Source organism: Ricinus communis, chromosome 1, assembly GCF_019578655.1.
Source record: "Ricinus communis isolate WT05 ecotype wild-type chromosome 1, ASM1957865v1, whole genome shotgun sequence".
In the NCBI taxonomy this organism is placed as follows: domain Eukaryota; kingdom Viridiplantae; phylum Streptophyta; class Magnoliopsida; order Malpighiales; family Euphorbiaceae; genus Ricinus; species Ricinus communis.
In genome coordinates this window covers 7,604,600-7,620,325 of record NC_063256.1, presented here as the reverse complement: position 1 = coordinate 7,620,325, position 15,726 = coordinate 7,604,600, and the positions used below count along the sequence as shown (strand labels likewise).

At 34.5% G+C, this 15,726-nt stretch overlaps 4 protein-coding genes across 4 annotated transcripts; 1 reads left to right on the top strand and 3 right to left on the bottom strand.

Moving 5' to 3' along the window:
- The first annotated feature begins 221 nt into the window (after positions 1 to 221).
- On the top strand, positions 222 to 1,891 carry LOC8271752 (heat shock factor-binding protein). The gene is made up of 5 exons (XM_015727030.3): positions 222 to 405; positions 738 to 791; positions 1,022 to 1,045; positions 1,121 to 1,163; positions 1,513 to 1,891. Exons 1-5 carry the CDS (start codon positions 403 to 405, stop codon positions 1,656 to 1,658), a joined length of 270 nt encoding a protein of 89 aa, XP_015582516.2. The 5' UTR covers positions 222 to 402; the 3' UTR covers positions 1,659 to 1,891.
- A 736-nt stretch (positions 1,892 to 2,627) lies between these two features.
- LOC8271751 (protein RALF-like 33) lies at positions 2,628 to 3,237 on the bottom strand. Its single transcript, XM_002531832.4, has one exon. It carries the CDS (start codon positions 3,141 to 3,143, stop codon positions 2,793 to 2,795), a length of 351 nt encoding a protein of 116 aa, XP_002531878.1. The 5' UTR covers positions 3,144 to 3,237; the 3' UTR covers positions 2,628 to 2,792.
- A 2,027-nt stretch (positions 3,238 to 5,264) lies between these two features.
- Positions 5,265 to 9,502, bottom strand: LOC8271750 (protein LOW PSII ACCUMULATION 1, chloroplastic). The gene is made up of 9 exons (XM_048380095.1): positions 9,178 to 9,502; positions 8,827 to 8,930; positions 8,146 to 8,281; positions 7,718 to 7,949; positions 7,368 to 7,525; positions 6,773 to 6,961; positions 6,512 to 6,612; positions 6,119 to 6,215; positions 5,265 to 5,545 (listed from the first exon to the last, which is right to left on the bottom strand). The coding sequence occupies exons 1-9, from the start codon at positions 9,442 to 9,444 to the stop codon at positions 5,471 to 5,473; spliced, it is 1,359 nt and encodes a 452-aa protein (XP_048236052.1). The 5' UTR covers positions 9,445 to 9,502; the 3' UTR covers positions 5,265 to 5,470.
- Positions 9,503 to 12,187: 2,685 nt separating this feature from the next.
- LOC107262263 (uncharacterized mitochondrial protein AtMg00810-like) lies at positions 12,188 to 14,537 on the bottom strand. The gene is made up of 4 exons (XM_015727026.2): positions 14,264 to 14,537; positions 13,257 to 13,435; positions 13,105 to 13,167; positions 12,188 to 12,823 (listed from the first exon to the last, which is right to left on the bottom strand). The coding sequence occupies exons 1-4, from the start codon at positions 14,535 to 14,537 to the stop codon at positions 12,188 to 12,190; spliced, it is 1,152 nt and encodes a 383-aa protein (XP_015582512.2).
- Positions 14,538 to 15,726: the final 1,189 nt, after the last annotated feature.

Genomic DNA, 15,726 nt, shown 5'->3' with positions numbered 1-15,726 from the left:
TGTTGGTCTTATTGTTATTTACTTACTCTATAAGATCACCTTTTTCATAAGAAGAAAATTATATTATTTTATTACCTAGAGAATATAATATTCTCAGATTACATTTTCATGCCATCAATCTTCATCTAATCCCAAACTAAAGTAATTAGTAGACTAAATTAAGAAAAGAAAAAAAGGATGCTGATATAATTTGGAATTTAGAATAAATAAATAAATAACACGATTTGAATTTTGAATTTTGAATTTTGAATTAAGACATGGCATATTGGTAATTGCAAGGTAACATAACTCGCCTGTGTATTTGAGATCCTTTTCATTTCCTACTTCACCATCATCAAACGCTCCGTATTATAAGCACCGCATAGAACCAGCCGAGTGGAAATCGAAGATCAGCTAGCAATAATGGTAAGCCTTTCTTTCCCCCGCTACTTGCACTTCTAAAGACCTAGCAAGTTTCCATTATCCTACACTATGCAATTTGTCTTGAGATAAATCATTTCTTTTCGCATATTCAAGATGGTCTAGGTCTCAACTATTCGAGTAGCAATTCAATTTCAAAATGCACATCCTGAAGATTTCCTTGATAATTGCTATCTCGGAAATGATTCGTTTATTATAATTTTGAGATTGGAGATTTTGATGTTCGGTGCAAAATTTAACCTTTCTTTTTATGGTATTCTCCATCAGAAAAATCAGGTTCAAAATCTGTTTAATTTCTTTTTTTGCTTATGTTGCAGGACGGACATGATTCAGAAGATCCCAAGCAAAGCACCGCTGACATGACTGTTTTTGTGAGTTCCTTTACATTCTTATAACCTAAGCATTTAGACCAAAGGTTGATTATCGAAGTAAAATAAAATCTCAGTAAATTAATTGAACTTAGTCAAAAACTCAATATTATTTTCAAATCCATTTTGTTGCATTTCGTACCAACATAATGCGCGCTAGACCGCTAGAGTACATTTGTGCTTTTCTTGTAAATGCTGTACTAATAATGACTTATTTGCATCAAATTTTTCAGGTGCAAAATCTTCTTCAGCAGATGGTGAGTTATTATTATTTGGACCCTTTTGTTCTTTGTTTATGCTACTGTTGCTGATAATAAGTGTTTTACCCGCAGCAATCCAGGTTCCAGACAATGTCTGACTCCATTGTTACAAAGAATATCCTTTCCATTTGTTATAACTTGTCTACAAATAGCTGTCCATTTGAAATTTATGCATCTCTCTTGATACGGTTGCTATAGCTTTCTACTGTTTTTAATACTTAAATCAACCTACATTTTAGACATATTATTTTATTAGTAAATTTATGGGGTAGTCTGACTCTACATTTGGATTATGTTGTTTAGGTGATGTTTGGCACCTGTTATAACTAAGGATGTAAGTATTCAACAACATTATTTGTTTGGTTTAGCAAATAAGGGTTAGTTGAGTTGAGTTGTATTTGCTTGGTTTAGCAGTATAATTAATTTAAACTGTGCAATTTCTTGTTTCCTTAACATCTATTCACTTGATGAGATGGGAACTCGCATAAATGATTTGGAGCAGAGCATAAATGACCTAAGATCAGAGATGGGAGTGGAGGGCTCTCCATCCCCTTTGTGCCAATCTAAGCAGAAATCAGGTGAAGAGAACCAAGATGATGCTTCGGCTTAGAATTAGTAAAAGTAAATTTATTATGTGGCAGACTAGTCTAAGTTCATGCCAATGTTTGTCTTGAAAAATCAAATTTTTAATCTTTACTCTGTGTGCTATTCTGCTGTTGCTTAGCCTCTGCTGCTGTTGTAGCGGATACTCACTAATCAGTGGTGATATACAGTCATTGATGCTTTGTAGTTCAATCTCTCAATGTGGTTTTGTCCAAGAAAATGATTGTTATGTTCGCTTCTTGATATAGTTTCATGACTGATCTATTGCTGCTCACCATCGGAAAAGAAAAGGTGGTTGATATAGTTTCATTTTTCTTAGCTTTAACACCGCAAATGGTCAAGTTTCAAGGTTGTTTTTATGTTATTTCCAATCTGAGTTCCTGCTTTTTATGAACTATGGCGTCTTCTATCTTTAGATTACTCACTTTTGCCGGATGTGCTTGTTCTTATCTTCCAAAAGGATTGGAGTCGAGAGATCTCCAAGCTTTTCACTTTTTTTTCTTTGGCAACGGTTCAACCGCAATGTACCAATTATACTTTGGTAGTGGAATGGCTCTGAACGACGTTTACTGTAAACATCAAGAGGATACAGAAAAATATCACACTTCTTTCCAGACTGCGTTTTCAGCCAATAGCCTTCGTAGGAAGTATGGTTGGTAAGAAACCAAATCTTGTGGACGATCAAACAAACAAATTCTTTTATGCAACTCATGATAGGCCCAATCTCTGCAAGCCATAGTTTTCCAGGCAGCCAAAAACTCCACTGATTTCTCAATATCTTCTATTTATCGAAGGTTTTTTCTTTTTTTTTTTTCAACTGTTTTATGCTAAAATGATAAAACCAGGTAATTATTCAAGGATTTCAATAATCCTTCTCAAAGAACAGGAACAAATAGCTAGCGTATCAAATTTGTCGGTGCAAAAAGATAAAAGTCAAAATTCAACAAGAAGATTGGTAGCAGAGGAAAGAAGAGAAAAAAAAAAAAAGGAAAATGATTATACAATAAAGCAAGAGGAGCAAATTCCTGAATCCTTGTATTACAAATAAGAATAGTTATTAAATGATTATTGCATCGACATACATATCTTACAAAAGACCCAATCCTTACAAACAAGAGGCTTTAAAGAAGAACCTCTCTGATCAGCTCCGGCAGCGAGTAATGGCACTGCAACCGCGAGAATAGGGGTTAGCCTCAGCACCAGGTTGGCAGTTATAGTAGGAGGCACCTCTTTGCGAACATGGAATGGTGTTCCTCTGCAGCGCTCCGTAGCTTATGTAGTTCGTAGTGGCCAGTATCCGGCGGTTGATCTCAGAGTCCATGTCAAACTCATCTTCCTGCATGCAGTCTGCCAGTGTGCCTTGGCAACGAGATGTCTTGGGGACCCAGTTGAGTTTGTGATCTATGGTTGCTTCCACGGTGGATGTGGAGATGATAAGAGATGACAGCAGCAAATAGAAGGTGAAGAGAAATATGGAGGAATGTTTAGCCATTGTTGTTTGTTTGCTTTGTTTTTGCTTCTCCTCTTCTCTTGACCGACTCTCTTTCCTTTCTTTCTTTCTTTCTTTCTATATAACAATTATGCAAGAGCGGGTCGACAATTTGTTTTAGATTAGTCGTAAAAAATTAGTGGAAAAGGACAATGGTGGGCACTCATCTTGTCAGTATTTACATAGATGACACTCCACAGTTCACACTTTGACACTTTCAAAATGCAAAGCCAACAACACTCTTAAATCTTACACTTTCTTTTTTCCTTTTTAAATTTCGCACAAGCAATATGGCTCCTTGGTTGGAGAGGCAACACTCAACAAGTAAATTCTATAAAATAAAAATGCGGCCTTATATTTAATAATGAATTAATTAATTAACTAAGAAATATGTTCAACCGACATTAGTATATTTTATACGTATAAAATTCGAGTCTTTTTTATTAATATTAAACAAAATTTATTATATTTATAATGAGTGATATAGGATATCTCTGCGATAAGAAATCAATAATCAAATTATTGAATGTATATTTTGTATTGACTTGCTAACAAGAAGAATTTACTTCGCAGGATTGGCATTTTACGGTATAACTTATGTTGCTAGGAATCCTCATTCCCTAATACAAAAGCTATGGTTTGAGATTGGATTAATTAGATGGATATTCAAAAAAGAAAAAAGATTGATGGCACAGTTGTGTAATTAGAAGGATAGTGTAGGGTTAATTTATTTCCGAGCAGGCTTAAGACTAATTCAATGGATTATCAAAGGAAGCATACAAGGAAATTAGATTATTCTAGGGTTCGTCCAACAACCTCCCAACATGCAGTTTGGTTGTGTTATTCAGAGGCTTATGATAAGAAAGGTTTCAAAAATCAGAATAGCATTTAAATAAATGCAATCTAACCCAACAAAGGAAGCAGGGGAATTAATATTTTAATAACTTGGGCGTCTGGACTTTTTACTTTAATCAAATTTCAACTCATGCCAATTGCTTGTAAAAGAATAAAAAGTTGGATAATTTGATGGACCTATTCAAAACCTACCAAAAGACAAATGATATGCGATTAATAAAGAGAAACAACAAGGACAATAATAATAGTAATAAATTACGGGCTGATTAGCCTAGTTGAATGGAAATGAAAGCTTGAAATGACATATAGTAATTGACAAATCTAAAATCCCTTGGAAAGAAGTCAAGACCCCTTATCATATCTCCACAGACTTTGATTATTGTTTCTAGAATAATTTTCAGTATTTGGTTTAGAGCTGTGAATTTGTTCACATCTGCTTCAAAAGTCGATGTGCATGCTCATTGGAAAGGTGCCTCTACCTATGCTTAAGAAAATGGCCAAGTCATGCTTTGGACAGAGGCGTATGTATATATATGTATTCTTGTAAGAGTAAGTTCCCCAAGATCCCATCCTCATTGGCAATTGCACCTTCTTTCTTGGACCTCTCAAACTGGGGCAGTTTCTTTCATATCATAAGTGACCAAATCTTAATTAAACCGCACCCTGATATTTTGATTCAGGTAGAGAGGATAAAAGCTCTTTTTCTGATACAAAAATATATGGCGCAGTCCTCGCTTATTATTTGCTATTCTATTCTGTGTTTCACATGGTAGTCCTCCTAGTCCATGGTTTGATCTTTTTTACGTTCTACCCATTACAATTTAACGTATTATAAGATGTCATTTGTGCAATGCTTTTGCCCTGTCTCTCACAAAAGAACGTCTTTATAAACAGGTCTACTCTCTCACTCATGGACAACCATAACACTTGGTGGGTTGAATTTTAATCTTACTTACCCATAATCATATAAGAAAAACCAAGTGCTTTAAATTAGAAAGAAAATGTTACTCTCTTCTATTTCTTTTTGGGGTTAAAATCGGCATATGAAATCTTACGAGGGAGGTGTTTAGAAAAACGAGATCGTATACCTTTCTTTATGAGTAGATTGTGCTTTCAGATCTTGCAAAAGTAAGGGGATTGAATTCCTAGAGTAGCATATATTGTTTCCAAGAATACCAAAAAGAGGTCAAAAAGGAAAGGAAATAACGTAGCGTTTTGGGGACATCATGTTTTAAACTGAAATAAATAAATAGAACTCTTACAACAGCATATATGGAGTGTCCCAGCTCTTTTCCATTTACTAATATTATATCCATTTCCTTCTCTCTTTGATATTTGCTAAGTAAATTTTACAAATATGATGATAACAACTACACACAAATTGAAAGGATCATGACCCCAAAAAGAAAACAACAGAAAGAACGAAGAAAGAAAAAAGAAACTCTATCAAGACGATCTGGCAGAACCAGGAAGGTCTATCTTTCCAGCTTACTTAACAATGCTTCCATTGGTGGCAGCTCTTTCACAATTTGTTGCCAGTCGGGCATGCCCTGCAGTAACGTTGAAGTCAGTGAGCATATGAGGAATATTTCTGCAGTCTTACAAGAATTCTAGCTTTTAAAACCTTATGAGTCTGTTTGGGAAGTTCGAAAATGAAAAAAGAAAAATTCAATTAAATAGAATTCTATTTAGTCAATTCTTATGTTTGGAATGCACATAATTGCCCGACTTCTGCTCTTTTAACTTAAAAAGAGACCAGGGATTTTGAAAGAACTGAAATCATGCCAAAAGTGATATGATTTTACAAGGATTTAATTCAATCGAACCCTTTCACATGATTTGTTTCACAAAATGCCATAGACCTTGTCAAGGGATTGTAGTGTAACAGATTTTTCACTGTTCCACAGCATTCTAGGCATCTAGCGACACAAGGGTATATTTATAGATTTAGTAACCAGTTTTTGCCAGCTTCTATATGAAGATCATACTGCTGCTCTGTTGCTGATAAAACAGACAGAGGAAATGGATCCTGAATCAACCTTAGGTTTCAATATTGTTGATGAATCTTAGAATTTAAATCTCCTCTTGCGGTAATCAAATCAATATACTATACATACACTTACTTTGCCTGATATTCGAACTCGGCCATCAAGGCGCAGTATTATGTAGACATCCGCTCCCGGAGTGACTCCTTCAGACTTTTGCTGGTCTCTTATCCACCTATATGAGTTTGGAAAATTTATTAACTAATGAAACTACAAGTCTCACAATGAAGACGAACTATTATTAGCCACTGACAACTTTATGATTATAAAAAAAATTAACAGCTTAGGATTTAAGAACTGAAGCAAGTCATTAGCATGACAGCATCAACAAATGCTAGAAACCTGAAAGGGAGATACAGACAAGACGCATGCTAGTATGTACTCTCAGAAATGCACCACTGATCACCCCTCCCCATAGTAAATCTGAAACTTACCAGGAAAAAACAACCAAAAAGTAGAGTAGCAACTGACCTTTCCCATTCTGCTGGCGATATAACCTCTGCTTTAAAGCGAATTTCAGCTTTTAACTTTGATTTTACGATTACAGACTGAGTTCGTTTCTCAAAGTCTTCCTATCATGGCAGCATCAGATCTTATGTTAAGACCAGACAGAAAACCTCCAGAAATCTTATTTACAAGTGATCATGATAATATTGTGAAACGCTTGTAATACTTCGCACACAGGCTGAGGATTCCAAGGAAACCTAAAGCAGGGAACTCTTTGTGTCTTACCCCAATTGAAGGAAGAGCAGTAGCTGCCTTTCCAGGAACACCAAAGCCTTTCTTCTGCACTTCTGGTTCTGTACCCTCACCCCAGATAACAGGAACTAAAAGTACACCTCGTCTCAGGAGCTCAGTTCTGAACCTCTCAGCCTTCTGCATAGCCAAGGAAACAGTCTCCTTTTTCCCTGCTAATATTACCTAATTCCAAGCCATAATTAAAGCACTTAATAGATAATAAATTGAGTACTCCAAGATGATGAGATTCTTCATAATATTATGGAAGTGAGTTGATTGAGTTGACCGGTAAAATTGTCCATTTTAATGCTTGTAATTCCTTGATTTATGCTCGATAAGTAAATCACAACAGAAAGTTTGCTGTAAGTTCATGCAGAAAAGCTGATATTTACGATTGGATAGAAAGTTTTCTTTTCCTCACTCAAAGTTGATAAGGAGACAATTTTTGATTCTTAAATCTAAATTTGTATATTCAAGATGATACTCTAATTCAGAAATGCAGGCAAAGCAATATCAATGTTAAATTTAATGAATGCATTTGCAATACGCAAGTCATTTGAGGGAGCAATGAAGTTTCTTTGATACTGACTGGCCTAACAGTGTCCCGAAGCTGTACTAGCTCAACAACCCGATTTGTGGAAAGGCGTAAAGGCAACCTTGATAGAGTTTCATCTCTGGTAATCTGTGCAATTTGTTCTTCCTCTTTCTTATTGTCCCAAAAAAGTAGGGCCACAAGAACAACGATGCCTGTAGATTGCTGATTCAAAACCTTAGTCATTTTAAGAAGCAAGCTAAAAACACCTATTGCCAATGATCATATTTAGTGTTGTAATGCAAAGTCAAAGCAAAAAAAGTAAAAAGTAAAAAAAATAAAAATTGAAAATTCTAGCTTGCCAACGGCCATATACATTAATGACAGAGACCGGCTCCAGTTTTTACCTCCGATATTTATGGCAGCATTTCCAGCAGTATTCCAGAGATCTGGAGCACCATCCCCACCTTTAATTGCACGAAAGAGCCTTGGAACTGTAAATAACAATGAAATTCCAGCAGCTGCTGAGAATGCCACATAAAAAAATCTCCTAATCCCTCGAAATGGTGCTTGGACCTCACTAATAAGTTTGAGATCTCTACGGAAGCTGTAGCCTATATCTTCCCCTCCCAGCTTAGCCTGTAAGCATAACATTATTATGAGGCATGCTAGTCAGTTTTCATAATCCAGAACGCTTGAGATTCAGATCAAGTGGCGAAAGGATAATGTAGGAGTGGGATAACAAAAAGTGCACATAGATATAATTTCATAATCTGGCAGGTAGAAGGTAAAAATAGCAGCTAAGCATATCAAAAAGAGCAAGATAGCATGAAACCTCTTCTTGCAATTCCTTGAACTCAGGCAAAGCTCTGAAGGAAGCCAAGTCAGGATCATTCAAAATGGTGCCAAATTTAAGATTATACTCCCTTAAAGCAGCTCGTAGGCAATCAGCAGCCTTCTTTCCTTCACCACTTCCTCAAAATAAGAGTGAAATACAAGGTCAATCAGCTCAACAAAGAAATGCTAGAGATACAGCTGCACTTAATGTTTGCAGAAAAATATCTTCAAGGAATATGCAAACCGAAGTCTTTTAGCAGCTTGTTGTTTTTGTTGTAATTCGCATGGGAAGGATACAGGTTAGTGGAGATATTTTACCTGGTTTGATGTGCAAAAACAAAAAGAAAGAAAGGGTAAAACTAATGCGTGCAATTGTGGCATCAACTGAGAACTGGCATCCTAAATTTGAGTTGTGACTAGCACATTCACTCAATTTTTTCTCATAATAATCAATTCAGATGCAATTGAATAGTAAGATATCGAAATCAATAAGCAATCTAATTGCTGTGAATTATAAAAAGAAAAAAGAGAAGAAAACTGAAAGAAAATTAGAAGACTCAGTTAATTGTTTCACTATATTAACCAATTCAACGCAGCTTAAAAGTATCACACGTAACTAAATAAACAAATCAATTGCAGCGAGTAATCAGAAATTGAAGTAAAGAAAAAGATGTCCTACCGGTAGGCATGGCAGCAAGCTTTGTTATAGAGCGCAGCTTGGGCCTCTATAGGTGTAGGATCCAAAGTAAGTGCTGTTTCAAACTGGACTAAAGCATCTTTAACCTGAAAAATTCATTGCTACAAACAATGCTCAGTAGCTTGACTTCTTATATTTTACATCGATCAATTATGCACAAAAGAAGGAACAAGTATGCCCCGCTGCTATAATCTTAATAATTACAATAGCAGAAAGCAAAGCAACAATATCTATAAAAAAAGAATAAAGAGAAACACATGTGGCATAAATTGGGTAAAGAATCACAAAATGAAGAAATCAAGAGCAAGAAAAGAGTGGGAGGATAAGCAATACCCGTCCTTTGGAGAAGAGGGAAAGGCCCAAATTGACACAAGACTCCGCAGTCTGTGTATTGGCTTCAAGTGATTGGGAAGAAGAAGAAGAAGAACAGCAACAAGTTAAAGAGAAATGAGACTTTCTTTGAAGACTCAATAAGTTTGTCTTGTCAAGTAACCATGAACATGATGGCGTTGATGTTGTTCTTGTTCTTGTTCTTGTTCCTGTTCTTGAATTTGAGAAGCACATTGGATGCTTGTTTAGCGCCACAGCAGCTACAGCCATTAGCCTTGGACCCGTCGCTCCACTCAGCCTCTGGATAATACCTCTATAATTTAACTCGCACTAACGAACATTTAAGTATATTTTTAATTAATTATCTTAAATTTTAATTTTATTCTTATAAATTTGCGAAATTTTAATTCTAATATTTTAGAATTTTTTATATGGTCATTTTTTTTGGAACCATTAGATGGTTTATTAGGATGATTCAATTAAATCAATCATATGTCTGCCATATTTTCTTTGGGTGAAATCTTAGTTATGTAAAAAGGACTTTTAAATTCCAAAAATTTAGAAACAATGAATTTTGAAGTAATAGATGGAAGTTTAGGGACATTGATGCAAAACTCACCTAAATTCCGAGAGATGAATGACAATTAGCCACCCTCCTCCAATAATTTCCAATTTTCTACTCGCTCGATACAAGTATTTATAAAATTAAGTATTTAAAAAACGTCGTCGTATTACCGCTGCATAGATCGATGAACCGATCATCTTTATCTTGCCGGTTATCGAATCAAAAGCAATTCTGGATATTTCATTCTTACAGATAATCTTCTCCATATGTTCCCTTCATTTATATAGACATATAAATATATAAATATATAAATATATATTTGAATATGTACGTATATGTAATAGCCACATATATACATACACATATACGTGAATATATCGTGTATCAGTTAGGGTTTATTTATCTCTATAAGAAATGTATTTTTTAACTCTTAAACGACATCATTTTAATATTTGGGCTCAAAATCAAAGTAGACTTGTATAGGATAACTTGACTTACTCAGCTGTAGTGCAAAGCAATGTGATAGATGGTGTTTTGGAGAGTCCATAATATTAAGGCAAAAGATATAAAAATGTCCTTGAACTTATTAGAAAAGTCCAATTAAATTTATATTATTTTTTTGGTTCAATTAAACCTATTAATTTTTATAAAAAGTCCAATTAAATTTCTATCTTTTTTTGGCCAATTAAACCCATTAGCTTTTATAAAAGGTCCAATTAACTCTTAATGCTAACAGCGTCCAAAATGCGTTAAATGTAATGATTCAATTATCTTGAGAGCGTGAATAATAACTGCTCTGAATATTGTATAATCACGTCTATATCACGTGAGGAAGAAAAAACCACTTCTTTCTTCTTTATTTAACTTACATCATGGCTCCTACAACCATAGAACCTCCTTCTAGGATTGGTTTCCTTCCATAAAATGTACATCTTTGTGGTTTTATTGTAAAAATATATTGGAGGTGGTGAGATGTAATCTAACTCAACAACTTGCACTCACCCTCTACTTGCAAATGATGTGATAAAGAAGATAAAAATCTTGCAACCATTTTATATGAGGAAAGAAATCATTACTCTTCTTTGTAAATTAGGATTTATAGATACTAATTGTGCAAAAATAAAAAAAAATAAGTGACTTTCTCTTCCTCACGTGATATAGGCGTGATTTTAAAATATTTAGAGCAATTATTATTCGCGCTCTTAAAATAATAGGACCCTTACACTTAAAGACATTTTGGACGGAGTTAGCATTATGGATTAATTGGACCTTTCATAAAAGCTAATAGGTTTAATTGAGTCAAAAAATAAGATGGGAACTTAATTGGATATTTTATAAAAATCAATAGACTTAATTGAGCCAAAAGAAAGATGAAAACTTAATTGGACTTTTCTAATAAGTTCAAGGATATTTTTATACCATTTGTCTAATATTAATTTATCAGAGATTTTCTTTTCTTTGTTTTGCTTCTTAATTTTTCTGTTCTCATTTAGGATTTTAATAAGCCAATTTGCTAGAACTAGAAACTGCAGCTCAGCAACATATAGAAATTGGGCAAATTTCTCATGCTTTTATTGTTATCATTTTTCGATTTATTTTTGTTATTTGATAGTGTTTAATAGGTCTTTCTTATTTTCACTTTCTTATTCTGCTCATTGACAGCACTAAATTAAAATCATTGATTACCTCATATACATATATATAGCTAATTTTAGTGTAAATAGGGGAACTTATGTTATATGAGAACTTCAAATTCAATTCAATTATGGCTCTATCAATTAGAAGCAAGTTAGCAATAATGTGGGACATGGACATGGACATGAGCTGGATTTATTTCCTCCGCTGCCAATTCATGTGCATACAAAATAATCCAAGTATAATTGAACTTTACATATTAAACCTTGTGATGACGTTCAAATCAATTGTTGGTTTTGAGCAAAGAAAAAGATCAGTAGATATGAAAAGAAAATCTGAGATATATTTATTAATTTCAAACAGACTATTTATACATCAAAATATAACTAAATTTGCAGAAAAATCTACTACAAGAAAGCATAAACTATTTCCTAAAAATCTGCATAAAGAATAGTTCTTATTCTAACTAAAGCTTGACCATTTTAAGCATTTGCAGTTGGAGTCACTTACTCCAATAATCTCCTCCTTAACTCAAAGACTGTACATACCAAGTTTCTGTCTAAGATATTCAAATCTTGCTTTAGGCAGTGATTTTGTGAGGAAATCAGCAAGCTGATTTTCTGTCTTACAATAAACCAGTTGTATCTCACCTTGCTTTTGTATCTCTCTTAGAAAATAAAACTTTATCTTGAAATGTTTTATTTTTTCATGAAACACAGGATTATTAGCAATTGAAATTGCAGTTTGGTTATCAACAAGAACCTGTATACTTTCTTTCTGCTCCATGTGTGAATCGGCCATAAGTTTTCTAAGTCAAAGTGCTTGATTTGCAGCTGATACAGCGGCTATGTATTTTACTTCTGGTGTAAATTGTGCTATGACTTCTTGCTTCTTTGAACACCATGAAAAGACTCCAGAACCAAAAGTAAAGCAATAACCTAAAGTAGTTCTCATGTCATCAACACTTCCAGCCCAATCACTGTCTGAGTAGCCACAAAGATTGAAATTTTCAACCTGCAGGAACTTCACTCCATAGTTAACGGTGCCCTTAACATATCTGAGAATTCTTTTGGCCACTTGAAAATGAATCTCACTAGCACAATGCAAGTATCTTGACAATAAACTTACTGCATGTGCAATGTCTGACCTAGTTGTAGTCAAATACATCAAGCATCCTATCAAGCTTCTGTACAACTTTTCATCAACTTTTTCAGCTCCATCTTCTTTGCTGAATTTCTCCTTTTGATTCATTGGAGTTGCAGTTGACTTGCACTCCTCCATCTTGAATTTTCTAAGAATTTTCTTTGCATATTTTTCTTGATTCATTAAGATTTCACTATCATTTTGCTGCACTTGCATTCCAAGAAAAAATGACATTTTTCCAAGATCAGTCATTTCAAACACATCTTTCATTCTTTCTTTGAACTCTTCAATCAACTCTTTGAACCTCTTGTCACAAGTAAATCATTAATATACAAAGAGACAACCAGTATTTCATCATCAACCTTCTTAACATACAAAGTATATTCATTTAGACTCTTTTTAAAGCCTAGGCTCATCAAGTGTGCATCAATTCTACTGTACCAAGACCTCGGGGATTGTTTTAAGTCGTACAAGGCTTTCTTTAGTCGATAAACTTTTTTTCTTCTCCTTGAACTATGAATCCTTCAGGTTGCTCTACAAAAATTTCTTCTTCCAAATATCCATTTAGAAAAGCTGATTTGACATACATTTGGTGTATAACCTAGTCCTTTTATGCAGCAAGAGCTAATAGCATCCTTATAGTATCCAATCTAGCAACAAGAGCGAAAGTTTTTAAAAAATCTACCCCAAACATCTGAGCATATCCCTTCACCACAAGCCTCGCCTTATATTTGTTTACTGAACCATTAGAATTCAACTTGGTTCTGTAAATCCATTTGACTCCTATGGCTTTCTTATCTTCAGGTCTATCCACCAACTCCCATGTCTGATTTTTCTCAATCATATTGAGCTCCTCCTTCATTGCTACAATCCATTTTGGATAAGTTGCAGCTTCATTGTGGTTTGCAGGTTCCATAACTGCAACATTGCATCTTTCATAAATTTAAGAGAGTGGTCTGGTTCCTCTGATTGGTCGGTCATCCACATCTTCATTCTCCTCCTGAATCTCAGGTTGATTTTCACTTTCTTTGCTCTAATTTTCTGCCTCAAAGAATTGCACATCCCTACTAACAATGACTTTGTTACTTTGTGACAAGAAAATTCTGTAGGCTTTTGATGTTGAACTGTAGCCTACAAAGATGCATGGTTCTGCCTTTTTATCAAGTTTATCTCTCTTAACTTGTGGAACATATGAGAAACACAAGCAACTAAAGATTTTCAAGTTCAACAATTTTGACTTAAAACCATATTAAGCTTCAAAAGGAGTCTTTCAAAGAGCTTTTAATGGCAATCTATTCAACAAAAATACTATTGTATTTGTTGCTTCTGTCCAAAATTTTTTTGGAAGATCTTTGTCATGAAGCAGACATCTAGTCATCTACATAGTTGTCCTATTTTTGTGCTCAACAACTCCATTTTGTTGTGGGGTGTAGGGTGCTGTAAATTGGTGTTCAATGCCTGCATCTTCACAAAATTTGCTGAATTTTTATGATGTATATTCAGTTTCATTATCTGACCTTAACATCTGTAAATTTCTGCCACTTTGAGTTTCCACCTAAGTTTTGAACTCGTAGAAAATGTCAACAACCTCAGCTTTTTTCTTCATGAAATAAATCCAGCACATTCTTGTATAATCATCAATGAAAGCAATATAGTACTTATTGCCATTCAAAGATGGTGTTTTCAGAGATCCTCCAACATCTACATGTACCAATTGTAGCTTATTTGTTGCTCTTCAAGATTTGCCTATTAGAAAAGGCAACCTTGTTTGTTTTCCATATTGACAAGCAGCACATTCAGGTAATTCTTCTTCTAATTCTGGTAGTCCTTTCACAAGATCATTTTTCTTTAAATAGAGTAAAGCAGCATGATAAAAATGCCTCACCCTTTTATGCCAAAGCATTGTGTTGTCTTTAACCTTGTGTATAGCAATTTGCTCTTTTTCAATCAAATTCAAGGTAAAGCTTTTGCCTTCCATTTGAACCCTGATCAAATCTTTGCCATCTGAATCTTTTATCATGTAACTATTATCTTAAAAGAGAACTTTGTAGCCTGTCTCCAATAACTGACCAACACTCAACAAGCTTTGATAAATTTCAGAGACAAAGAATATTATGAATCAGTTTTAGACCTGCACTCCCTTCAATTGCAATAGTTCATTTGCCTTCTATAGCTATCTTTGCTCCATTTCCAATTCTGACTTTGGTGTTGTAGGTTGTATCAAGATTTCTGAATAATTTTGATCAAAGGTCATGTGGTTTGTGCAACCACTATCAATCAACCAACTCTCAGTTGAACTTGCAGTAGTAAAGCAAGATACTACAAATAGCTCCTCTTCATCAACTTCTTCAACTTCGGCCTTTGCTTTTCCTTGTTGTGAAGACTTACAGATCTTCTCCACATGTCCTAATTGTCTATACTTATTGCATTTCACATCTAGCCTCCAACAACACTTCGCCTGTGGATGCTTACTTTTCTTACAATAAGGACATGGCGAAAATTTTGGAGAAGTTTTGTTGTCATTGTTATTGTTGAAACTCCCTGGCTTGTTCTTTTTGTTCTTGCTACCATCATTATTACTTTGAGATTTGACTAGCAAAACTCCTTCAATAGAACCTTCTTGTCTCATAATAAGTCTTCTTTGTTCTTGAGCCTGAAGTGCACTCAACAATTCTGCCAAGGTGATGCTTGATAAATCTCTTGAGTTTTCAAGGGAAGTGATTGTGGCCTCATATTTTTCAGGAATTGTTACAAGAATTTTTTGAATAATTCTAGAATTGGAGAGATCAGTACCAAGAAGCCTTATTTTATTTGCAATGATGAGGAGCTTGTCTGCATAATCTTTGATCGTTTCTGAATCTTTCATCATCTGCATCTCAAATTCTCGAACTAGATTCAGTGTTTGCATTCCTTTAATCCTCTCACTTCCTTCATACTCTTGCTTTAAGAAGTTCCAAATTTCATATGCTGTTTTCATTGTCATTATTCTATTGAATATAATAGAAGATACAGCTGTGAACAAAATAGATCTTGCTTTAGATTTTTGAAGCCTCATTTCTTTGTGGTTCTTCATTTATGCAACAGTAGGATTGTTTGGCAAATAGGTAACTTCATAGTCATCTTCAACAGCTTCCTATAAATCATTGGCGTCAAGATATGCTTCCATTTTGACAGCCCACATTTGATAATTAATTCCATCAAATACAGGT

Coding starts and splice junctions, on each gene's coding strand:
- LOC8271751 (XM_002531832.4), bottom strand. CDS start 3,143: ATGGCTAAACATTCCTCCATATTTCTCTTCACCTTCTATTTGCTGCTG.
- LOC8271750 (XM_048380095.1), bottom strand. CDS start 9,444: ATGGCTGTAGCTGCTGTGGCGCTAAACAAGCATCCAATGTGCTTCTCA. Junction 7,950..8,145: donor TCAAGGAATTGCAAGAAGAG/GTTTCATGCTAT, acceptor TTATGCTTACAG/GCTAAGCTGGGAGGGGAAGA. Junction 6,613..6,772: donor CTGCTCTTCCTTCAATTGGG/GTAAGACACAAA, acceptor CTGCCATGATAG/GAAGACTTTGAGAAACGAAC.
- LOC107262263 (XM_015727026.2), bottom strand. CDS start 14,537: ATGATAAAAGATTCAGATGGCAAAGATTTGATCAGGGTTCAAATGGAA. Junction 13,168..13,256: donor AGTTGAATTCTAATGGTTCA/GTAAACAAATAT, acceptor TCTTGTTGCTAG/ATTGGATACTATAAGGATGC. Junction 12,824..13,104: donor GACTAGGTTATACACCAAAT/GTATGTCAAATC, acceptor ACTTGTGACAAG/AGGTTCAAAGAGTTGATTGA.
- LOC8271752 (XM_015727030.3), top strand. Junction 792..1,021: donor CCGCTGACATGACTGTTTTT/GTGAGTTCCTTT, acceptor CAAATTTTTCAG/GTGCAAAATCTTCTTCAGCA. Junction 1,164..1,512: donor TGACTCCATTGTTACAAAGA/ATATCCTTTCCA, acceptor ACATCTATTCAC/TTGATGAGATGGGAACTCGC.